The sequence below is a fragment of the Heterocephalus glaber genome, unplaced genomic scaffold, assembly GCF_053883595.1.
Source record: "Heterocephalus glaber isolate CG9 unplaced genomic scaffold, H.glaber_assembly_v1.0 deba00000331, whole genome shotgun sequence".
Lineage (NCBI taxonomy): Eukaryota > Metazoa > Chordata > Mammalia > Rodentia > Bathyergidae > Heterocephalus > Heterocephalus glaber.
The window spans coordinates 25,004,367-25,030,908 of NW_028258142.1; the positions used below are offsets into that span (position 1 = coordinate 25,004,367).

General features: G+C 33.8%; 1 protein-coding gene across 3 annotated transcripts in view; it reads right to left on the reverse strand.

Moving 5' to 3' along the window:
- Positions 1–26,542, reverse strand: part of Wdr7 (WD repeat domain 7) — a 391,751-nt gene that overhangs the window by 284,479 nt on the left and 80,730 nt on the right. For all 3 annotated transcript variants that reach the window (XM_013077256.3, XM_004858390.4, XM_004858389.4), the window contains exons 13-14: positions 8,525–8,720; positions 717–931 (exon numbers count right to left, since the gene is read on the reverse strand). In XM_013077256.3, coding sequence (XP_012932710.1) covers positions 717–931; positions 8,525–8,720 — 411 coding nt within the window. The remainder of the gene's footprint in view (positions 1–716; positions 932–8,524; positions 8,721–26,542) is intronic.

Sequence of the window (26,542 nt, forward strand, 5' to 3'; positions counted from 1 at the left end):
TCTCTAGCTTTTATTTATCCATCACCAGACACAAACTAGGTCTAATAATACCACAGAATACAAATACCACAAACCAAATAGTGGCTAACCTCTACAAAACTAAAGATAAGCAACAATTACTGAATTGGTTTTCTTCCACAGGACAATCTTCTGCTAAGTGAATGAGTAACTTATGCCTTCATTGTGTCAGGAAAGTGTAATTGAGCTTAGATCTCTCACACAAGTTACAAAAACTCTAGTATGTCTGTAACTCTACAAACTTATTCTCAAATATTTTCTTAAATCCTTCAAATGCCTCACCTTACTAAGTCAAAACGTAAGTTTGGAACAAATGATATATCATGATTATAGATTCTTTAATTGTAACCTATTTTTCCCCTTTGGGGGACACTACCTAGTGTTCGATCTTTCAACAGAAAGTAAAATAGAAAGGTAATATAAACAATATTTACTCTAATTTCTGAAACAGAAGTCACTTAATTCAGTAGAAATAATTTTAAAATATTTGAATAATAAAAATAATTTATTTTTTCAAAATACTAAATACTTACAACCCCATAAAAATAGGTTGGATAAACCTAAATTAAAAAATCAAACACTTACTTTTCATTAATGTCAACTCCCAAAATTTTTTCTCTAAGATGTACCAAAGTTATGTTACTAAATGCAGTTATGTGGGGCCTACAATACTTCATGAACCTACATATAAAACTTACCTTGTCAGATGCCTCAGAAGCCAAGAGGTTAGTTGCAAGGGTTTGCAGCTTATGATGGGCCATATTTTTAAGGGCAGCAAGACTACGTCTTGTCATAGCTTGTTTGAGATTGACTGCTGGGTGGCTCAGTGAATCAACTGCAGCAGGAACTGCTTCATCACAAGCATTCAGTATCTCCACTGCTGTTATCCCCATCACACAGCGATCCAAGGCACCTGGGAAGCAAATATATTCACATATATTATACAACCCTATAAAATTTTAAATACTTTTTTAAAGTAAACCAGCATAAAATTTTTTTATGTTTTATCAGTGCCTCCCAAAAACATCTTGTACAGTACTTCCTTTCTCTAATAATCTTCCATGTAGATCACCTCAATCATTCCTCTCCCTTAAGACCCCTAACACAACTTCTCAATAAAGTCAAGTGCAGAGCCAAGATTTCAACAACTTCCTTCAGGCTTTTCCACTCTCTTTGTATTTCCCAGGAGGGTTTCCTTGACTGCTCCCACACCATTACACCATTACAAACATCAGATTTGATGACCTGCTCATCATCCAAGCTATGCATTGATATTAAACAAAAAAACCTTACTAAAATACCATCTTTTTTCTGCCTGAAAAAATTCTTGAAGCTTCTCTTTCTCTAAGAAATCACCATAAAACAAGAAAATGTTGTAATTTCTGTAATTACAACAAAAATGTAATTTTTTTCTTTTTATTTTGTTTTGTTTTTGTTTCTGTACAGAGTACTGAACCCAGGGCCTCGGGTATGCTAGTTAGCCACTGAGCAACAGTCCCAGACCCTAGTCTGCAAATTTTTTCTTTCTCTAACCACCAAAATGCTTATCATATGTTTGTGAAAGTAATTAGTACTTATAACTACTTCACAGCATTTTCACTTGACCTTCCTTTCCATTTACTTAATATGTGCATTTCTTTTCTACGAGCACAAATTTCTTCCTCCTGGATAATGTGGACTACATCACCTCCTTTCAGGCCTTTAGTCCACTGTATTTCCAGTGAGTCACTCCCTGTTTTTGTTTGGTTTTTCATCAATTTCTCCCTTTTCTGCTCTATCTTCTCCCTAACACTAACTGCCAGCTAATACAGTATTTACTTAAAGTGGTTGACCTGCCCCCCCCCCCAGAATTATAAACTACACAAGAACTAGCCATAGCTGCTTTGTTCACTGTTATATACGTGCACACTGGACAGTGTCTGGCAGAGGTGAGACTGAGTAACTATTTGCTGATTGAATGGAGACACAGTTAACAGCTTTAAACAGAGAAGTCTAAAAAGCCAACACAATAATGTTCAAAGTATATGAACTAAGAAAAGAAATACAAATGGAGAATAATCATATGAAAAGACATGAAATGAACCTCACTAATCAAAGAAATCCATATTGAAGCAACAATGAACTACCATTTATTCTCTTATAATGACAGACATTTAGCATTCTGAGGAAACTAGTAATATACTTTTAACACAAAGTTGGTAATTTTTTTTCTTTGACAAGCTGTATTACACTTCAAACTCACATTTCCTTTGACACAGAAATTCCCATTCTAAGATTTACAGTAAATAATCATATCACGTACAAATATATATGTGCATGTGTAGATTCAAAGATATCATACATACACTTTAAAGGAACTTTATGGTTACCAAAATATTTTTAGAAGCACATATATTATTTGGAATAAATGCCACATCATTCTGTTAACTTACAAAAAGGTAAAAGTATCTACAATATCAAGGGGAAGAAGGAATCCTGCAGTTAAAAAAAAATCACTAATATGGTGTATTTACATGGCTGAAGTACTAGGGAATTTCATATTCCTATACATGAAGATTTCTAGTATTGATTTTTAACAAATAAATACATACCATACTATGTTTTTAAATATTGTGGAAAAATATATTATTTTGAGTGAGTTAAAATTAGGTCTTGAAAATGATACTTATGATATTCTTTCAGATATCTCAAAGTTTAACAGGAATGAATTTAGAATTTATACTTCTAGTTCTTCATTCTTTATTAAATGTTGTCTGTAGTTTAATGGAAAGGCTTAAGTGATTCTCTCATGATTATTATTATCCAAAACAGAATCATCAACAAAAAATAAGCATATACTACAAGCAAAGCGCCAAGTAACTAATTTGCTTCCTAGTATCCTCCTTTTTGAATCAAATCCAGTCATTAAGCGGGAATGAACAAAGGGAGGTATTCATACTGAGTGGGAAAGTGGGTCATGACAAAGAGAAGTTGTGTTAGTTACTTTTCTCTCATTGCTGAGGCAAAATACCAATTGACACCCAAAGTCAAAGGGGAAAAGGTTTATTTGGCTAACAGTTCGTAGAGGTTTCATTCCATAATTGGCTGGCTCCAAGGCAAAATAACAGAGGAATAATAGCTCATGGCAGTGGAAGCAGTAAAAGCAACAAGAGACCTTAACAGTCTTTCTGCCCCTGTTACCTTATTCAGGCTACTCAGGGTAGGTAGCACTCTCACCCTTAATACTAGTGCCCTCAAGCCTAGCCCACCATGAATCAATCACACACTATAGATTCAGCCACCTCCAAAATAGCCTAGGACCATGTAAAGCTTGGCGGAGACATCTAGATACAAACTATAACAGGAGCAGACATGCAATGGCCCAGAACAGGATGTCTGAGCCTGAGAGGGTAGCAAATATGTGGGTGGCAAGAGCTTGGCACAGGGGGTTGAAGTCCCAGAAGCATGCGCAGAAAGAGACAGCTGAAGCCTCAGCAGAGGAGAGGTTGTGTCCATCTAGGGAGGCAGCCCAGCAGAGAACCCAAGGGAAGGCCCCAGAAGTCTGGGCATGAGGGTAAACTGATACACAGTACTGACATCTAAGAGCTATGAGGACATCCACACAGTAAAAAGGAATGGTCTGGGGCCCAAGAAAGGTGAGGAAAGCATCAACATAGGTGGGCGGCTTTACACAAAAGACTAGATCCCAAGGCAGAGAGAGAGAGAGAGAGGAGAGGCCAGCAACACAGTATCAGAACCGGATGGATGACAAGGATGTGGAGGCGAAGAGGTAACATCATCTACATGTCCTGGAAAATAAGACAGTGCTCAAAAGCAATCGATCAAAGACCATGTCCAGCCTGAGCATCAAAATAAGAGTTTATGATTATAATCCATTAAATAATATATCAATCCAAAGGTCCATACTGACAAAAATAAATAAATTAAAAGTTTGAAGAACAGATACACACAAAGTTTCAAAGAATCTCACCTCAAAAATGGTTACTATTACAAAAGAAAAAAAAAAGAATAAATTTCCAGTGAAGAATTAAGAAAACACTACCTTAAGTGATCTAAATAAACACTACTTATGAAATAAATTAAAATTATGTGTAATCTGGTAGAATGAGAAAAATGTCTGTGAGTTGTTGACAGAGATATAGCCTGAAAATAATTATGAGAAAACATGACTCAAACTGAAATTGAGTAATATTTCAAAAAAGAACTGGCCAGTAATATTCAAAAGTTTTAGGGCCAGGGATTTAGCTCAGTGATTCTACTGCCTGCCTTGCAAGTGCAAGGTCCCGAATTCGATCCCCGGTACCCGCCCAAAAAAAGTTTTAGTCTCTAAAGTAAAAGAAAAACTGAGGAACTATTTTATATTGGAAGAGTCATAAAACTAAATACTACACACAATTCCAATCTAGATCCTTTTTTGCAAAAAAAGACTTTAGTTAACAACTAAAGAAATTTGCTTGGGGTCTGAAGGTTGTATGGTAGCGACGAACCGATGTTAACTGACTTTGAAAGAAAAAAGCACACACACGTATCATGGGTAAGGTATAAAACATTTGCACATAAAAAAGAAATCAACACAAGCCAAAAGGAAATAATAAAGATCAAGGGAAAAAAATGAATTCCCAAGTGAAACCTATTAAAAATAAAATTTTTTTAAAACATGGAAAGAGTGCATTCTGCCAGAATCTTTAAAGATTTTTAAAATTCAAATAAGCAGAAAGAACTTCTCCCTTCGGTCAAGATGGAATAATAAGAAATCAAATTTACCCTTCTTCCTGAAACAATTTAGAAAAAAAAGACACTACATGAAACAATGGTTTTCCAAACAATGTCCATCAGGCAATTAAGGACAGTGATCCTCAAAAATAGAAAACAAACATGGTTAGTGCTGTGACTGCTGGCCTGAACTACACAGTGAGACTTTGTCTCCAAAATAGACTTTACTTGTACAAAAATTTGGTGCTTGATACAAATTTTTGGCTATATATGCTTCATACACATTTTTAAACAGACATAAATACGTCAACTTATAATTCCCTGCTATGATTAGGTAATTAATTTGAAAAAGATGATATGAATGCACGTTTCATTAATTCAGTTTAAAAATGAGAACATTAGAAAACTTGGAGGAGCAAAAACTAGATAAAAAGAAAAAGAACAAAATAAGTTGATAAGACCTTATATATTAATTTCTAACAATATTTGTCAAGCATTAATGCTATGAATTCATGTAAGATTAATAATTATACCTATAAAATAGGAACATAGCTCAGCATAGTGACACATGCCTATAATCCCAGGCATTGGAAGGCTAAGGCAGGAACATAGTAAATTAGGGGCCAGCCTCTCCTAAAATGAAGAAAAAAAAAGGCTTGAGATGCAAATCGGTACTCCCTGGGTTGAACAACAGGGGGAAAAGACAGCTTCATTTGGGTTATATAGCAGAGATGATTAAAATGAGCAGATGAATGTGTTCTCTGGGCTTGGTACAGCTAGATAAGAATATTTTGTAACCTTAGTCTTACTTAAAGGATTCTACTATTTGCCAAATAGAAAGGGTTCTGACCTTGTCAAAGGTCTATGGGAATGACAAGCTCACTTACTATGAATATCAAATGTGAAGAATGAAACAGTTGATCCCTGAAGCACACAAACAGCTCCAGGTAGAAGCAGCCACCATGTAGGTCACTGGCTTACCTTTAATAAGTTCATAAGTAGAAGCTGAAAGGTTCATTTAGCCAAATATTGTTGCTAGTGTCTGACTAATTAACTATTTAGTGATGTGAAAGAATAATTTCCATGGCCTATAGATCACTATTAAATTGCTAGTGCATCTAATAAAGATGTCACTATAAAAGAACAAGAGTCTGGACTTCTCGCTAGTTAATTAAATTTTATATTATTAGTTTCAACTTCATTTCATTAGGAAATCAACACTTAAAAAAAACTACCCATATGAAGGGGAAAAAAACTGAAAGAAAATGACACATAAATGTATAAAGGAAAAACACTTGATCACTTCTTGGCTTTCTGGCTAAGATCAACTGCAAGGAAAAAACACTTGAAGCATTTTTAAGCTATGAAAAATCAGTGTAACTCAAACAACAATAGAAAAATCCCCAGAATGCATGACCAGATTTAGTGTAGTATGGCTTCATTTGTGAAAATATATTCCTAAAACATTAAGATGAAGGATCAATTATCTCCTCAGAGTTTAAATACATTTCATACATCAAACCCTGGCTGAATCTGAATTATCTGGGTTCATTTTTTATTTATTTAATAAATAAATAAATTTAATAAATAAATAATGTCAATACCTTCAGGATGTACCTTACTGACTCCGCAGGGACCTTATATCACTAGCTACAGCCTGTACAGCAAAGAAAAAGAACATATACTTCTTACGATGGTTGAAATCCAAAACAAACTCAGCTCCTCTATTTTTATCTTGATTTAAAAATGCCATATTAACTGACTGCCTATCCAAATCCTCCTGAAGGTTAGAGGGTAAAATTTCAATAGTATATATTGTGCTTAATATAAGTTGGGTTTAATTATTCTAAAATGGTTGTAAGGACAACAACATATAGTATTCCTATAGTTTGGAGATATTTGTCATTTCCTTTTAGAAAAATTACTAGAAAAGCTACTTTGTTTTTCAGAAGCTCTCATTTGTAAAAAACAAAATTATATTTCATTCTATTCTATTAATAAATATTTAAAGTATATAAAATAAGTATGATATATTTCAGTATTTGCATCTTTCAAGAAAATGATACTTTCTTCTTTTATCATATTTATTTAAGCAAGTTCTGGACTAGTTTACCATACTTTTTTTCTTTATCAAGTTAATATTTATGGTATCTTAATACAGTGTTTTCAAATGTCATTATTACTATAGGAACTTTCTTTAATATGAATTCCCACAAAAATTATTTCTAAATGTAGGTAAAGTCATACTGAGAAATTCAACAAAGTAACAAGTTAAGCAGCATATTTAATAATAATTGGAAATATATACACATGCATGTATACACACAGAAAAACTTATAACTATACAGACATGTGCATACACACATCAGGGAAATATTATCTCATTCTATTTCCCTGAAAAGCTATAAAGTAGGAAATAGCATTATCCTAATTTTACAGATGAAGTAATTGAGGGCAAAAGTCATGTAACTTGAAAATAGGTTACAATGCTAGTAAGTGCTAAATTCAAACCAAACAGCTTGATTTCAGAGCCAAAGACAAACTGAGTATCTTTAGTTTGGGAGTGGAACCAAACCAGCAAATAGGACTATGCTATTTTAGTAGGCAGAATATAATATAAAGGGATACAAAAGTAAAACACAAAATTACATATTTGGTATAACAGTAATTTTGTTTTCAAAAATATTCAGAGGCAGAGAAGAAACAAATGTGCCAAAATGCTAACATTTACCACTTAACAAAAGGACTTGGGTTTGTCTTCTTCTCCTAGTGCTTTTGTGCTTTTAAAATTTGACAAAAAGCATGAAGCTCCTTTACAACCAGACCAAAAAAAAGTTAAATGCAAAGAAGTCGGACAGAATTCAAGAATTCCTCCTATTCTAAGACTGCCTATGTACACCAGTTAAACTGAAGATAATAAACATAAGATTGTTCCAGTCTATGGTTATTTATTCAAAAAAGGCTTAAGAGAACACCCTATTTCACAACAGTACAAGCAAAAATATGTATATAGTCTGCAAAAAGCACTATTTAAACAACAAAAGGTGAAGAAAAGGAAAAAAATAAACAGAAATATTATATAATACAACTAGGAATCTAAAGAAAGTTTTTAATTACTGATAGTGAGTTAAGATTGTACAAGCAGAATCAAATGTGTTCCCCAAAAAGCACAATTAATTAAAAACTTTTAGTGACACACTTAAACGTTTCTCAGGGAAAACCATGGTAATCTGTGTATAAACATTATGTATCGTTGCCTGTACTGTTAAGCTAAGCATTATTTGTTCTATACTACAACCTTCAAATATAAAATTTCTAAAACTTAAACTTCTACATGTTTTCTCTATAACTTGAAACCTTCATTTCAATTATTACTTACTACCTGTCCAGGATTGCTTTCCTGCTGTTCAAACAAGAGGGTTTCATCTTTTTCCACTCTTTCAGAACCTGAGACAAAAATAGTTCCTTCATCTTGCTCACAATTTATCTTGGGAATTACACACAAATCATTTATAATTTGCCATCTGTATATTTATTCTCATCTGTATTTTACCTTCAATTATACACTTTTTAAGATTGATGAACTGCTCCACAAGTATTTGGCATGGTACAACAAATAAGACGGCACTTAAATATCTTTTGGTTTAAAATGATGAGAATATTTAGAAAAAGAACTGGTTAAGATAAAAGCAGCATTTTCTTTTTATATTTCAGGGGTTTTTGTCATATAAAAAATTTAATTTTTAGGAGATCATAATCATTTAGCTTTCTATTGCTTGGCATTTATTCTTACCAGTATCCATTTGCCAAACATACACAGAGCCATCTGAACATCCCACTACCAAGTAGTCATCAGATGGCCTCCACTTTATTATCTGAATAGGGAAAAGGTGACGAGATGCCAACATGATGCATTTTTTCTCACGCAAACTTAGAAGTCCCACTGAATGGTCACTGGCTACAGAGCAGATGCAGTGCTGCACTCTCGCCTGAAAAGAAGAACAATCCTTCATTATATTTAGATTAAATTTGGAATAAAAGAGATCCTGTCCTCAACAACTTAAATAAAAGTTAATTATATATTCACTGCCACTGAAAACCAACCACAACATTAGGTCATGTTGAACAATCTCTTCCTTTACACATAAAATACACCTAGTTCACATGGAAATCCCTTTTTAAAAAATACAAAATTAACCCTAGATTAAAGACTGGGAAAGATGTCTTGGAAAATCTTCTGTTCAAATTTGAAGATGACCTTACTGAAATGATTGTTGTATGTGAGCAGGAAAAGCTGGGAAAAAATTGATCTGTTCTTATGTGTTCTCTTTCCCCAGTATGAACTTTCCTTTGTTTGCTGCAGAGCTGCTTTCCACAGGGCTTCTGTTTGTGATTCTGTCATTTAGAGCCATGCTCTTTCCTGCACCTTTGCTCAAAAACAATACCCTCACAGTCACTCTGCTGCTACTGTTCCTTGGGAGTCACAGACACCTCACACTAATGGTAGCTTCACCATCCCTGCTTGCTTCACAGCCTGTCTACAACGCTGGCAGGTGCACCACCTCAACTAGCCACACAATAGCCAATTAAACATTGCTGTGTGATTTTTGCTCATCTCTAGGTTTTGCTTTTCAATTCCCTTTTAGAACAAGATGAGATACAAATAATAAAAGAAAGATTTTCACTAGCAACAAAGAAATGAATCTACAATATAGAAAATTTTAAATTTGCCTTTAAATTCCTAGGTGACAATTTATAAGCAATTTAAAACTTAACTTTCCAGTGACATAGATTATGCTTTCAGGTCATATGAGGGAAATCATATGAAAATAGCTGTCTTAAAACTGATTATTGCATATACTGTGGTTATATCTAGAGGAAGAGGCCAACTGCAGTAGGTACTGTATATACATATGCTCCCTTCGATGGAATTTTAAAAAGAAACCTGTCAAATCTCACTTTGCTGGACTTCTCTTAAGTAAAAAGACTGGTTTTAGACAAAGACCAATACTCACTGATTCCCCAAGTGAGAAGTGCTCACAGGTATTAGGTGAAAGGGGGGGAGGAGAGGCAAATGTGCATGGAAAACACTGACGCTATGTAGTTGTTGACACTGAATTTAACCATAAAACCTCCAAGAACTCTTAGAATGCTGATGTGAACACAATTATTTCTATAAGAAAACACAACATCATTCATCTCTAAATTTGTTTGACCACTTTAGTTTTAAAGTCATACACTTTGGGGGAGCGTGCTATAACAGGTTCCTTTTTTTGGAGACAGGGTCTCACTGTGTAGTTCAGGCTGGCCTTGAACTCGCTGTAATCCTCCTGCCTCAGCCTTCCAATTTCTGGGATTACAGGTGTGTGTCACCATGCCTGGCTATAACTAGTTCCTTCTATACTGTGGCTGCTAAGAAACAAGGGCTACATTTTCTCTCTTTAACAGTGTAGGATTTGGGGCTGAATTAAGAACTCTCAGTGGTCTCTTTTATTCCTCTCATTTTCCCTTCACAGTGATTCCACTCTATCTCTATTTTACTGGATGTTTATTTTTGTAAACAACCTAAAGTCAATTTCTTAATAAAATGGGCATTAAGTGTTTTACTTTTATTTCTTGTTAGCTTTATTTGTACTTTTTTATTATATAATAATTTATACACTATAATGAGGACAGCAGCTGTTTACTAATTTTAAAGGCTAAGAAAACTAAATTCAGAAAGATGTTATTAAACTTCATTAAAACATTACATAGAATTTCTTAAGCATTTGTTAAATTTCATTTACCTTGATAAACACTCAATTGAAACACAAAATGTGATATCCTTCTTAAAAAAAGATATTAATAAGGGCCGGGGATTTAGCAGAATGGTTTCTCGCCTGCTGCACAAGCACAAGGACCCGAGTTTGATCCCCGGTACCAAAAATGAATAAATAAATTTTTTTTAAAAAGACATTAATAATTGAGGGGCAATTGACTTCTGGCCCACAAAAATTAGTTTTATGATTAATAAATGCACACTCTAAAAATCATTTAACTGTAGATACTGTAGAATAAAACTGGCCAAATACACACACGTGCACATGCTTCCACACATGCACACATACCATAATGCCTTACTTTCAATGATTTCACAATACATGAAATATTTATTAGTTGTAGAAGACACACATTGCTAACTCTAGACAAAAGTCAGTTTAATACAATGGGTGTTTTGCATTTCTACAAATTATCATAAGTACTGACCTTGGATTTGTCAAATATATCTATTATTCATTTTATAAAAAAGGGGTGATTGCTATATTGAGGGTTAACTACTATTTTCTGTTTTGGAACATAAATTTTCCAAGAGTGCATTTAATTTTACTTCTCTAATCAGAGAACAGTGATCTTTTTCTCTGACTATGATGCTATACAGCATTTCTTTCAATCTATTCACATTCTTTTATTAGGCACTGCTAAGCCAGCATTCACATTCATCACTACTTCTGATTCTCCTGCACTGACTCATGTGCTCTCCAAAATCTTCTTTAAAATAAACTAAGCCTTAAATAGTGCCTCAAATTTAACTGGCCTACTTGCGAGTCTCCAAGTCCAAATTCATTTCATTAATGTTCATATACACTCTGGTCATCTCTCTCCAAAAAGTAGAGAAATGAAGCATCAGTCAATATGAAGTTTTGCCAATATTCTTTACTATATCAGGCATTTCTAAAATTATGATCAATTGTAGATCTCAGCATCTGAAGTGATACAATAAAACTACTGGCAACTACTGAACTATACACACTTTTTCTGGCAAATATCTCCTTGCTATAGTTTATAATCTAGCAGAGAGAGGACTAGAGCTATTAAACAAACAAAAAAGGCTTTCTTACTCCTCTGAGGAACTTAACTTTTGGCAATGCCAACCTCTTGTGAGGTCACTGTCAGAACTTTCACCTTCCACACAGAAATGCAAGTGGATCCCTTCTAAGGTTAAAGAAAATGCAATCCATCTTCAATAAGACAGAAAAGCTCTATATCATATAACTCTTATATAGTAAAACTAAAGGACATAAAATGAATACTAAATAATAGCATAAGACTACCTTTTAAAAGATTATGGGGGTTGGCCGGGGATTTAGCTCAGTGGTTCCACCGCCTGGCTTGCAAGCGCAAGGTGCTGAATTCTATCCCCGGTACCAAAAAAAAAAATATTAAGATTATGGGATTTCATTTTCTAAAGGTTAATAAAAAGAGCTAGAACTCCAAAAATTCTCACTCTTCACTTGTACAAGTTGCAATCTTAATGTATATATTTACCTAAACTTATGTTAGTTTTATCACTTTTTTCCAGGGCAATGTTGATGAAATTGGTAAATGAAATGTTTCCACAAAGAGTTCAGTCATTTATAAAAATTATATACCATCTCTGTAAATAATAAGTATCTGAAGAGTTAACTTTACCATTAATAATAGTCTTGAAATAGCCAAAATAATCAAGAATGAAAACAAAAAATCAATATTACTGAGCCCAAGAAAGCATAATTATTAGAGGTACTTAACTCACAAGAAAAGATGGTTTTCTGCTTTTTAAACATGGATTAAAATAAATCTAATTTTTCTTCTTGCAAGAAAATGCTAGTCCAACTCCTATTTAAAAAATGGCCTAGAGTGGAAATGGCCCAATATGGTAAAACCTCATTAATTTTGATTCCACTAATTAATTCTGAGTTGATGGTTACCTTTGCAGCCTGTGTGAAAACAAATTAATGGTATAAACAAAGCAAATGTCTAGCCTATTTAAATGTAAAAGGAAAAAAAAACCATTCAAGCACTGCTTTGGTATCAATTTTAATTCAAACAATGAACAAATTAATGATAAATAATTCTCAGCTATCTGTTAAATGAAAGCACTTAAAAGATTTGCTAAAATACAATTAACTTGGTTTTCTCTTATCTGTCCTCAAAATTATTAAAAAAGCACTTCTTTTTTTTCTTTTTCTTTTTTTTTTTTTTGGTACTAGTGATCAAACTGCTCTTGCAAGGCAGGCGCTGGAACCACTGAGCTAAATCCCCGACTGTAAAGAAGCACTTCTTAAAGAATATTTTAGAACTCATATTTCTTCCTGATTTACACCCAGCTTCCCCACAAATGAGTTGAATGAGCACAATTCCTTTATTACTAAGAGATTTAAGTTAATGAACATCAACTAATTCCATAATGTGATTAATACCATTCCATCTCACTTTATTTCACTTCAACTTGGAAAAGTCACCTCAAAATGAGTTAACACTGAGGTCATTACAACAAGATAATGTATAAAACATTTAATGGATGTAATTAAAATGATGATAAAACTAAAAACCATGAACCTCATATCACCAACTAAGCTTATTTGGAAAGCATTTACATTCAAACTTTGATTACACATCTATTCATTTAAAAAATTTTTAGAATGTATGCTATATAAAGGATGACTCAAAGTTTATATAAACAAATTTAAGATGAAATGAATTTTTTCTTAAATATCTCAATAACTCCATGTTAATTTAGTTAGTACAAGGGCACAATATATATTCTTAGCTAGTTTCATCGCTAATACTAGTGAATGTAAATATATAATTCATATAATTAGGAATTATTCTTAATTGCATTCTTTTCAGATTGACCAAATGATCTTTGTTCAAAACTCAATGTAGCTGATGAACAGATATTTATTTTTCATTAAAAATACTTTCCATCAATGTTTTTTCTGCTGATTTGCGATGGCTGGTTTAAGAATTATATAGTACAATTTGCAAATGTCTTAAGAAAACTTTTTTTTTGTTTTTGGTACCGGGGATCGAACTCGGGACCTTGCGCTTGCGAGGCAGGCGGCGGAACTAAGCTAAATCCCTGGCCCTAAGCACACATTTTAACTGAAAGCATACCAGGTGAAAGCAGCACTGTCCCTCTTGGTGTGACATACCTACCCTTGCCCTAAACAATATGTGCTATCTTTTTTTGTTTTGTTTTTCTTTTTTTTGAGACATGGGCTCACTATGTAGATCAGGCTCCCCTTGAACTCATTATGTAGTCCAGGTTGGCCTCAAACTCGAATTGATCCTCCTGCCTCAGCCTCCAAGAGCTAGGATTACAGGCATGTACCATCATATTTGACTTCGTTTTTTTTGCTTTTTGTTTTTGTTATAAGTGCCCAACTGATGTGTGACACAAGTGAAGGTACCAACATCCATCCATCTAATAAGTGTTCAGGAAGCTACATTCCTTCTCATTGAAAATAACCAATAAATAATAGTTCTAATATTTTCTTGCCATACCCCAATTGATTGTCTCACAATTTCCACTTTAGCAATCACTGCTATCAATTGACTTAAGATAAATTCCATTAAAAATATTTTATTGTTACGGAGAACTTGTGAAGCATGGACTGAGCATCCTATCTACCTTACTAGTATTTTTCAAGTAAAAATTATTCACCAAATTAATTCTGCCCTAGAAGCAATATATACAATGATATCAAACACTAATTAAAAGTAAAAAGGAACAATAAGCACTAGAATATTTAATCGAGTAAAAATTCTATTTTTTCTTTGATAAAAATGTTAAGATAACTGGGGCAAGAAAGAAAATAGACCAAAACAAGTATATTCCAAGGCCAATCTTTATTTTTCAAAGAATTCTAATCCTACACCAAATAAAAGCTCACTGAATTTTCCAGTAAATAATTCTCACAGGACATTAGTGCTGAACAGCAGAATGCCACAAGCTATCACAGAATCTGATAGAGTCAGAATATACCACCTAGGTCATCCAGTCTGACCTTATGCATTTTACAAGACTTCATTTTAAACCATTCCCAGAAACCTCCTATGTAACCTGTTCTTAAGCATCTGCCATGAATTACAGAAATTAGAGACAGCTAGTTTATCCCATCTACTACCTCTCTGGAGAGATGATTCCACTTTCCAATAGTTTCCAATGTTAATAATATATGTACTTTTTTATTTTCTACTTTTGCTAATTTCTTTTCTAAACTACACTATTCTTTTTCTTCATATTTGGTGAGCAATCTTGTATTTACCCATAACAATTCCTTCTTTTGTATGAATATTCTCTAAATATATGAACATTCTATTGTCTCCCCTTTTAAATATGCCCATCATTAGACAAGCTATAAATGACTAGCTTCTTTTGCTCATAAATCAATCCCACTACTCTCTTAATCATTATTTCTTGTGCTTCCCAGAACTCTTCCTATGGAAAATAAATGTGCTGTTAAGATGCATCATTTATCACTTTTAAATAGTCTACCTGAAAGGAAAAAAGACCCTATCAAATTAAATGTTAATTTTATTTCCACACTTCCATAAAATCAGACCAAAACTAAATTTAAAAATTCTTAGAAATCTATCCTTTTTTTAAAAAAAAAAGGTAGAAAGGTGTTTTTAATACCTATTTTAGAAAATAAAATCATGTATACAATATAATACTGCTAGTATTACACTAGTACACAATATAATACTGAATAATTACACTCTACATGAATATAAAGACCTTTAGGAACTACTTTTTTTTAATTACATTCTTTTATTGGTATATTTTAGGTACACAACACAATTACATTTCTCATTGGGAATTGTACCTTTACATAATGCATCTTCGTTCTTATTTTTTCCCCATTCCTAGCCCTCCCTTCATGCCCTCCACCCTTCCCTATTTACAAAGACTTTATTTCCATTTTTTCCATTTCTCAGCATTTTTCCTTTCCCTTCTTTCCTTTCCCCTGCCCCTCCCACTACCCCTACCCCTTTGGACCTTTTCTTCCTATTTTGCATTATCCATTATTCATTCTAATCATTGGTACATTTTAGGTATACAATATAATGACATTCATCATTGGAAATTTGCACCTTTACATAATCTCTCTTGGTTCTTATTTTTCACCCTCGCCAAGCCCTCCCTTCAACCCCTCCAGTCTTCCCTATTTACAAAGATTTTGTTCCTATTTTTCCATTTTCTCATATTAATCCCATCCCCTTCTATCCTTTCCCCTAGCCCTCCCACTTCTTTCCCCTTTGCCCCTTTTCTTCCTATTTCACATTACCTATTATACATTTAGTACTTATTTACACTTTCAGTTTCTCACACCAGAGAAACTATTCAATATTTATACATGTGTGTCCTATTTATTTCACTTAAGAGTATCGCCTCAATGTGCATCCACTTAGCTATAAATGTCTCTAATTTCTCATTTTTTATGGCTGAGTAGTACTCCATTTTATAAAAAAACCACATTTTCTTTATCCAGTCTCCAGTTGATGGGCATTTGGGCTGTTTCCAAGTTTTAGCTATCACAAACTGTGCTGCTATGAACATGGGTGCATATATATCACTGTGGTATGATTCTTTTAATTCTTTGGGGAAGATCCCCAGCAGTGGAATAGCGGGGTCAAATACTTTTAATATTTTCCTTTATTCGCTGTATATGAAAGGTAACATAAAGAAAACGGCAAGCTAATTAAAAACTTATCTTTCTTCAACTGCTTCCTTATTTTAAAACAGCAAATAAATATGAAGAATTTAAGATAAGATTAAGAAGATGCCTCCTGCCAGAGAAAAGAGATTTATTTAAAAACTGACATCGTGGTAAGTTGTTAGCTTAGGGAAGAATATGTTATTTTTATCCTTACTCCATTGGACAAACATAAACTTCTGATAAAATATTTTATGTTTGTTTTTACTCCAGCCATTGTTTTTAACTAAGGTTTATCAAATTTCTGGGAGTGAAGAGGTAAGATTCCAAGCTTTAAAAACATGAAAGCAGCTACACAGAAAAAAATATAAGTTGGGTTACATAAAAACCAAAAATATCTGTAGACTAAAAAATTCAAAACTAAATAACCAACCAAAAGAAAGATCTAACAAAAGAAGCCACATAAGCTTAGTATTTTAGTTAAGAGCTCATTTGCTGGATGTGGTAGTGCACATCTGTAATTCCAGCACTTGGAATGCTGAGGCAGGAGGACTGCCATAGTTTGAGGCCAGGCTGGACTACATAGTGAGTTCAAGACCAGCCTGGACTACATAGCGAGACCGTGACTCAAAAAAACTAATATATATGGCAACAACAACAAATCTGTAACTCTAAGAGTTTATTCAAACACTAATACTTCTCATCCAGCGGGTAAAATTTTTGTTATTGTTGTTTTTGTTTGAGACAGGGTCATGCTATGAAGTTCAGGCTGGTTGAATTCACTATGTACCCCAAGTTGGCCTCGAACTCACAGTGATCCTGCCTCAGCTTCCTGAGTGCTGGGATGACAGGCGTGTGCCGCCAAGCCTGGCTCACTAAAATTTTCATTATCTCCAAGAATCAAAGAAAAGCAAATTCAAACAATAAGATACTATTTTCTCCTATCAACTTATCCAAACACCATATATTTAATGGGTTCTTACTTTATAGTAGTTAATGCTTTAAATGCTTGGCAATAATTCAGTAAAGTCTCACAATAACCCTCTTAGCCAGGTATTACTCTTATTTCCATTATACTAATGTGGAAACTTAAGCATGGACATAAATAATATCTTGAATAGCAAGGGACAATGAAATATGTACTGAGGTAGAAGACAGTTTGGCAGCCTTAAAAATGTTAATAATCAATCACACAAAAACTCTGAGGTTTAATATGGAAAAAAAAGTATTCAAGGAATCTCTCCAAAGGAAATAATCCCAAGAAGACAGTAGAGACAATTAAATATCCAAGACAGAAGAACTGATAAATATGATATGCTCATCCATGAAAAAATATAACTTGACATGTATTTGTTATATTTTTAAATTAAGGTGAAATATGCAGAGATAACTATATCTATAGTATGTATATGCAAAAGTACATGATAAATGGGTTTTTAAAAGCTAAAGGGAAATATATCAAAATATATTCATTGTGGTTCTTTTACATGTAGAAATGCAGGACGTAAACTTTTACCTTTTTAATTACCTCTATTTTCAAATACCATATTTTAATAAAGAATATATATTAATAAAATTAGAGTTAAAATGATATATTTAAAAAGCAAGAAATATATTACAGGTAAAAGAAGATAAAAGGTAACTAAAACTGAAGGACTCCAAACTCGAATAATCAAAGAAAAACTAAAAGATAAATTACAGGGCCTGGGATTTAGCTCAGTGGTTCTGCCGCCTGCCTGTCAAGCACAAGGTCCTGAGTTTGATCCCCGGTACCAAAAAAAAAAAAAAAAAAAGATAAATTACAAAACAACTGAGTGATGCATAGCTCTCTAATGGAAATTAGAAATTTACAAATTCAAAAGAATGACAGTGTTTGTCCTACAAAGTGAAAGAGAATTTAATTTTTAACTTACTGGATAGTCAAGTATATATAAAAATCAGATTTACTTATGTAAATCAGTAATAAAAACTGGTGCACACCAGAAATTCAGGCAGTCAGGAGGCTGAGGGAGGAAGATCACAAGTTCCAGCCAGCCTAGGCTGCATAATGAGTTCAAACCCAGTCTAGAATACAAAAAAAAAGCCCCTATCAAAAGGAAGAAAGAAAGGAAGAAAACGAGGGAAGGAGGGAGGGAGAGGGGAAGGGAGGGAGGGGATGGAAGGGAAAAGCAAAAAAACAGAAGAAATGCAATTCTTAGACTGTGGGAGGGGGTGCATGGTGGAGGTCAGCTAGGGTACAGGTCAGACTACCAGGATCTGTCACTTGCCACACTTGTTGTCTGTGTGACACAAATGAGTTATGTCAGTGCTCTGAGCCTTGTTTATCTGTATAATATTACTACTAGCAATACATTATATGGAATTGCTGTATGAATTAAATAATGTACAGAAATTAACAAGGTGAGTAACATATTGTGAACACAGAAATGATAGTAGTTATTATGACTTCTATCATTTTCATCATTAGGTCATTATACACCATAGATTCTTTTAAAATGTAATTATATTTCAGACTAGAAATATAGCTTAGTGGTAGATAGCTTGCCCAGCATGTATGAGGTCTACAATCCCTAGTACACTAACACCACACACACACAAAAAAAACCTGTTTTTATGTTCTGAAGGGGCTTTTAAGTGTTGCCAATGTTTAAGTATCTACCTAGCTGGGTATGGTGGCACATGGCTGTAATCCCAGCACTCAGAGGCTGAGGCAAAAGGATTACCATGAGTTCAAGGCCAGTCTGGGCTGCACAGCAAGACACTGTCTCAAAAAAAACAAAAAAAGTATCTACCTAAAATATTTATAATTCTTCCAGTACATTAGTTTCTCCTTTCATTATTTTTTCTCATATTAATACTGTGGTTTAAATTAATCTGATAGTTCCATCTGTAAAATCACCAATATAATTCATATTATCTTATAATTATATTAATGATATTTATAGCACTTCTAACTATGAGTTCAACAACTCAACACCTTCCACCATTCCTTGAATATTTCTTTAGATCTTCTTTCTATTAAATTTACTTAATTATTACTGTATTCATTTTATGCCTTTAAAACATTAAAATTCTGTCTTTAATTTCGATTATGTACTTACGTGTTTTACGGATCAAAATGGTCAAATCTGCAAAGTACTGAAGAATGTATGTGTGTATGTGTGTATGTATGGACTGTTTCTTTTGTATTGTTTTGTTTTTTGAGACAAAGTCTCACTGTGTAGGTCAGGCTGGCCTCAAACTCTCAGTGATCTTCCTACCTCAGCCTCCTGAGTGCAGGGATGACAGGTGTGCACCACCACGCCCGGCTGCAGAATATATTTTAAGGGTTTTTTTAGTCAGCTCAATAGTGCACTCTGTATGCATGTCAGCTGTGGCTTCGTAACCTGGCCAGCCTCACAAACCTTGGGCCGCATGTGGGCATCACACCCTTCTGGAACAAAGAACCTTGGTTATCAGAGGCCTCTAGGTGGCCTTCTGTTGGTACCACCTTCTGCTTTCTGACTCCTCAATTTAGTTTTAATCTACTCCCCCCCTTAATCTATTTATCTTGATCTTACAAGGATCCTTTAAAAAATAAACCTTAATTTATGTACCTTTGATAGAACCACGGGAAACCTTGTCTTGTTGTCCTGGTAACAGTTGGGTTAATGGATTCTGTCCCTATTGTTATGAGGGGAGATACTGAAAGGATCCATGTGTCTCTTTCCCAGCAGCAAATTAATAGAACATATGCTAAAAATACATTTAAAAGGAATGTTGGTTTGCTTTTTAAGTTTATATCAAAAAAATTTTAAGACCTAACCTGTAGGGTCCACAATTAGGCAAGAAAGTTGCACCTATTCCATAATTTATGCCCTAAGAAAAGCAATATTTGGGGTCAAAAGTCCCCTTCATCATCCAGGGTTATGCTGAATAGGTGTAACCCGCTGGAACCACCCACACATGAGCTCTAAGATGTTGAAAACGCTAATTTTAGGCAATGAGCAAGAAGACAAGGTACTTAGGACTACAGTTACCAAGGAATTTAGAAAGAGTAAAACCTCTTTATACAGCTGCTGTCTCTTGGCATCTTAAAGGTTTTATCGCATGCAATAAAAGGATGCAAAGTTAATGAAAAACTCCACTATCTCTCATGGGTAATTACTGTGTCAGTTAAAAATATATTAATTTTGAGCCAGGCATGGTGGTGCATACCTGTAATCTCAGTACATTCTGTACTTGGGAGGCTGAGGCAGGAGGATTGTTAGGAGTTTGAGTGAGGCCCTGTCTCAAAAAGCTTAAAAATATATATAGATATAAATATAAATTTAAAATAATAATACCCCCCAAATAAAAAGATTCAAAGTCAGACAAGAAGAGAGAGGAGACTTATCCCTAATTTCAAAGGCTCTAAAACTACCTGGCCATAGTTGGGTCACAAAGAAATGAAAAGTTCTTGCATAGGGACAAAGTACTGTACATCCACAATACAGTCATTTCAGTACTGGAAATGAATAAACATACTGCCCAGATTTAGGTATTTATCATATAAATGAGGGTATAGTTAACTGAATATAGACATAGTAACAAAAATAATCATAATTTAATGAGCTCCTCTTCTAGTCCAGGCATTATTTCTAAAGACAAAAACCACCATTTTGCAGAAAGTGCAGCTAGGGCCTAAAGATGTTAAGTAAGTAATCTGCTAAAGTTACCACAAGATGAAGACACAAATGCAGGTCTGTTTGTATATGCAGGTCTGTTTGTATCTCACTGATGTGTGCAGAGTATTTTCTCCTACTTCTTTTGGAAGTCTTCACTAGTGGCTAAGACAAATCATTGCTGGTAACTCCAAAACAAAAATAGTCATATAAACATCAACTGTTTGTGTTGGTTTTAGTACATACTTTCCCTCTGAACTTTCTATCATTCTATTTCCATTTCATTTTATTAGCCTAGCAAATCTTTCTTTCGATGAATGTAAATATTTTATCTTTCAGTACAATTTCATACTTTATTACGTAGCTTTCCTAATAAACAGCCTTCCTTCTCGTACTCACAAACATATAGCACATACATAAGTTTACAGCACATACAAAACTATTACTCTGATCTGTTGGTCATTATTTTGAAGCACTGTACTTGCCAAATTCCCACCAGCTTTTGCCTGAATGCTGACCATTATCTATTTCAGTCAGATCCATCAGGTGCAAGCCAGTCCAGAGCCTTTGCACAATATACACCATAACACTAACTGGGTCTGCAGACAGAGGCGGCTCATGTACCATGGATGATTTTATAATCACTAAAAAATTTTAAATCACTAAAAAATTAATACACTCAAATACAATTGTTTTCCTTGAAAGTCTTCAAAAGCCATTCAAAGGTGATCTTCGGTGTGTACCCAGAGAGCTTTGGAAAAACCTTTTTGTAATATTTATCATGCTGCATTATAGCTGCCTACTTGCTACTCTGGCAGCCTAGTTAGACTAAATTCTATCAGAGACTATGTCTGAGGCAGTCCTAATCAAAAATGTGCTGCACCTAAGTGAACAACCTAAAATGTAATTCATTTCTTCCTAACATTTTTGCCATTTTGAAAGCAATTATAACTCCTGTTGAAATTGTCTTATGATCAATTCTCAACAAAAATTAGTCTTTATGCCTTTCTCTTCACCCTAACATAAAACATCAACTTAACCAACCACTTCATTCACAATGGTTAGCACCAATCACCTGTGACTATTACTAAAAGTAAGTTTCATGCCCAATGGAACCTTCTTTACTTCCAACATGTGTTTTATGATCTCAAGGAACTCTTCAAAAATAGAGGGATTTCAGATTTCTTAAATATCTGGTACAGAATCAGCACAGTTGGGCTAAGGATCCATCTTTCTCACTACTGAAAAGAGGATGCTTACTGACAGTCCCTTGGTATAGTTACTAATTTTTTCAATTTCCTACATAAGAGACGGGGGGGCCGGGGATTTAGCTCAGTGGTTCCACCACCTGCCTCACAAGTGGAAGGACCCGAGTTCAATCCCCAGTACCAAAAAAAAAAAAAGAGAGCGGGTCTTCTATAAAACTGAATATATAGATAATATACACAGCAGAACATAATTTTATTTTGAATATGTTAGTACTTGATAGCAGTCTAAAAATTTAGTAACATGCAATTATAAAGAATATAAACTGATCAGAGTGCACAGCCAACAGAGCACTGGTATCTTTTATGTTTTCTAAATAAGAATGAGATATATATTTACATATACTCTACATATAATTACTTACATGCCTAGAAAATGAGCAAGGTTGAGAAGATTACAAACAAAATAACAGAGACTTAGGCAAGTACAATGGTGCCTGTACAAACCTACTGCTAACCTTCTGAAGGGCAATCTGGCAACACCTGTTCCAATGCCTTTAAAAATTATTATGCTCTTTCATATCAATTCCAAATATAAGAATTTATTCAAAAATTCATTCTTGAAATGCAAAAATACTAAGCTATTCTAATTCTCATTCCCATGGTTGGTAAGAGGACAACATTTTCTAAAAGCAGTATTTTAAAATGTCCAATAAATTACAGAATATCACTAGAAATAATGTTGTAGAAATATACTTAATGACACAGAAAGATGACCAGACCAACTTTTAAAATATCTGTATTTTACTACTATGTATTATTTCATTTTAAAGAGTAAAATTAATTTCAAAAGAGATTCTGAATGCATAAAAACATAGAAAAATTGCCTCAGAATCTAAGCATTAATGGAAAAAAGAATGTTTCAGACAATAATGTATTTTAGAAAAATAATAACAGTTCTACTCCTTGTTTTTAATTTGTACTAACAAAAGTATATTCTGCTTGGCTTTAGTGACTTTACTATAATTATAAATAATGCTATTTGAATGTGATATTCAAATTAAATTAATAAAAATTCAGGCTCAAAAATGTGAGATAAGAGCTAATTTAGGCAAAAGGTCTCAGTACTTTTTTAGAATAAAACTTAAGTTATTAAATGAAAAACCTAATTTGTTAACTGCTATTACTGGCAATGAGCATTAGCCATACTAGCATACATTTAGTCACATGCCATTCATATTATCATAACTGTCTCTAGGGCTCTAATATTGTCAAATGAAGGCACAAACATGCCTGACATGCTGTTTCCACACATCCATGCTGCCCCCTCCTGGATGGTTTTGGAGATTATGTGACAAATGTTTAGTATGGTAAAATAATGAAAAGTAATCATTTTTAGCTAATATATTAAATAATTTACATGCTCACATGCAGAAATGTAACATTGGTACTAAATAATTTATCTGGAAATATTTTCCAAACATTCTGTTCTGAATAGTTCTAACAGAAAAACAGCTCTGATAACTTAATCACTAATATAAAAAAGAGAAGTATTACATACTTACTAAAAATAAAACGTGATATTTGAAGAAGTAACATTTTTTTCCCTCTTCCATACTTATTCATTCCTCTCACTGCCCACAGCAAACCAGGATCTAAATCTGATGCTTATTTTTCTGGTTAAATTTTAATACTTGTACTACTTCTACATGTATCAGCTATGTAGTCCAGGCTAGCCTCAAACTCACAGCAAACCTCCTGCCTCAGCTTCCTGAGTAATGGGGTTATAACCGTGTGCCACCATGCCCAGCCAACTTTGTGTATTTTTGACATGTAAGTAAACAGTTTTATATTGCTTTACACATACAAATGTTCCATGTCATAGGCTATAATTCTAAATCCAGCCACCCACTGCAAACTGAAAATCGACTGAGAAAATGTAGATGGCTCCATGCAAAGATATCACTATCATTCTTTAAGTAGCAAATATTCTACTGGGTCACCCTTGTTATTTTTTCATTTCTGACTTTTCATTCCTGTCAGTCCTCCTATTTATTTTGATTATTAAGGGAAAAGGTTTCTTAAGACACTCTTAATATTTTAAAATTATTTTCCTCTCGTAGTATTTCTTCAAACCTCTAGTTTAAGTAACATATATGGTCTCAGAGAATATAGATTCTACCAGAATTTATAGTAAATGGAGAACAACATGTAGTAGGGGAAGTTAAGCTATACTGGCATGGAGTTGGGAAGGAAGGTGTCAGATCATTCTCATGTGTCCCCATGTAATTCCAAAGACAGAGACAGAGAAAGTTCAGTGCTGCAGCTCTGAGGCATTATAATAGCTCCTTCTCATCCACCTCTCCTCAGATTTCCCCAGCAATCATGCACTTTTGTGTCCTGTCCGCTCTTTTAGGGTTCAGATTTTAATAATTCACTCACATTTACCTTGGAAAGCTACTCAAATTTGGAAAGCATGCTATCTAACCACTTGGTGTTGCTCAAATTTCTTAGATGTCAGAATGATAATGCAATCAGGTTAAGGGAATCCCAGAGCTAAAGAACAAGAGAGAAAGGAAAACTTGCTTTTCACTACTAACCATTAACACCTTTTGTATTTTTACACCATGTGCAGTATTATCTATTTTAAAAGTATTTTAAAACACTAATAAATAATCCAAGAGGAGATTAAATTTAAGAAACTAGATAAAATTTTAACAAGCATGTTTTTTAAAAGATTTTTTGAAAAAAATCTCCTATATAAATAGGTGAAGTGTAATCTAGGTTAGTAATATAAAGACCACACCTCAAATTTGAATCCAATTAAAACTGCATAACAAGTATCACATCTAAGAAGCAATATAGAAGGCCAACACCACTCATTTAAAAACAAACCACTTGCAGACCAGGGATTTAGCTCAGTGGTTCCGGGGCCTGCCTTGCAAGCGCAAGGTCCCGAGTTTGATCCCTGGTACCAAAAAAAAAAAAAAAAACCACTTGCAACTGCAAAGGAAAATGGTACAGAACTGTATTTTATAATTATACTATATAATTTATATGCTGTTAAGCAAATAGTTTAATTAAAAATATTTCATTTCCGTTTTCTTTTACATGTATATATAGTACATTTATTTTAATCAAAAAGTGCAACCATCAAAAAGGAGAAAAAATAGATAGAAGACCCCAAAAACTCCACCAAAAGACTTCTAGATTTAATAACCAAATTCAGTAGCGTAGCTGTACACAAAGTCAGCATTCAAAAATCAATAGCATTCTTGTACACAAATAACAAACTCGCTGAGAAATTAGGGAAACAACACTTTTTACAATAGCATCCAAAAAAATGAAATACCTAGGAATCAATCTAACGAGGGAAGTAAAAGACCTTTACATTGAAAACTACAGTACTCTGAAAAAGGAGATCAAAGAGGATATCACAAGCTAGAAAGATATCCCTTGTTCTTGGGTAGAAAGAGCCATATAAGGAAAATGGCCATATTTCCAAAATTGTTATACACATTTAACGCAATCTAGATCAAAATAGCAATAACATATTTCACAGAATTAGAGAAAATAATCTTAAAATTCATTTCAAACCAGAAGAGACCTAGAATAGCGAAAGCAATTCTGGGCAACAAAGGCAAGACAGGGTACATCACAATCCATGACTTGAAATTATACTACAAAGTTACTGAGATAAAAACAACACAGTACTGACAAAAAACAGGCCCAAGGATCAATGGAACAGATTAGAAGATGCAGAAACAACTCCAAATCCACTCAGCCATTTCATCTATGACAAAGGAGCCAACCATCCTCACTGGAAGAAAGATGGCCTCTTTAATAAATGGTGTTGGAAAAACTGGCTTTCCACATGCCCAAGATTAAAACTAGACCCATATCTCTGACCACGCACTAAACTAAACTCTAAATGAATCAAACATCTAAATATTAAAATAGAAACACTGAATCTGCTGGAAGATAGAATAGGCAGAACTCTTGAAGACAATGGTGCAGGCAAAGACTTTATGAACAAAACCTAGATTGCATAGGAAACAGCACAAAAAAATCACAACTGGGATCTCATCTTATTAAAAAGCTTTTGCATGGTAAAAGAAAGAGTGTAGAAACAACCCACAGTGTGGGAAAAATTTCTGCCAGCTATTCCTCAGACAAAGGACTAATATCTAGAATATAGAAAGAACTCAAAAAAAATCAGACCCCTCCCCAAATTTAAAGACCCAATCCAAAAACGGCCATAGATACAAAATTTATAATAAATATTTGGAAATGGGAAGAAAATGTTCAAGTGAGAAGAGAACAAGGGAGGGGTAAGGGGAAAGGAAAGGGACATGAAAAAAAGAAAATAGAAGGAAAAATGGAAACAAGCCTTTTGTAAATAAGGAGAAGAGTTGGGAGGGAAGGCGAATGAGAAAATAAGAATAAGCAAGTTATATCATGTACAGGCACAAATTCCCTATGATGAATGTGAGATCATTAT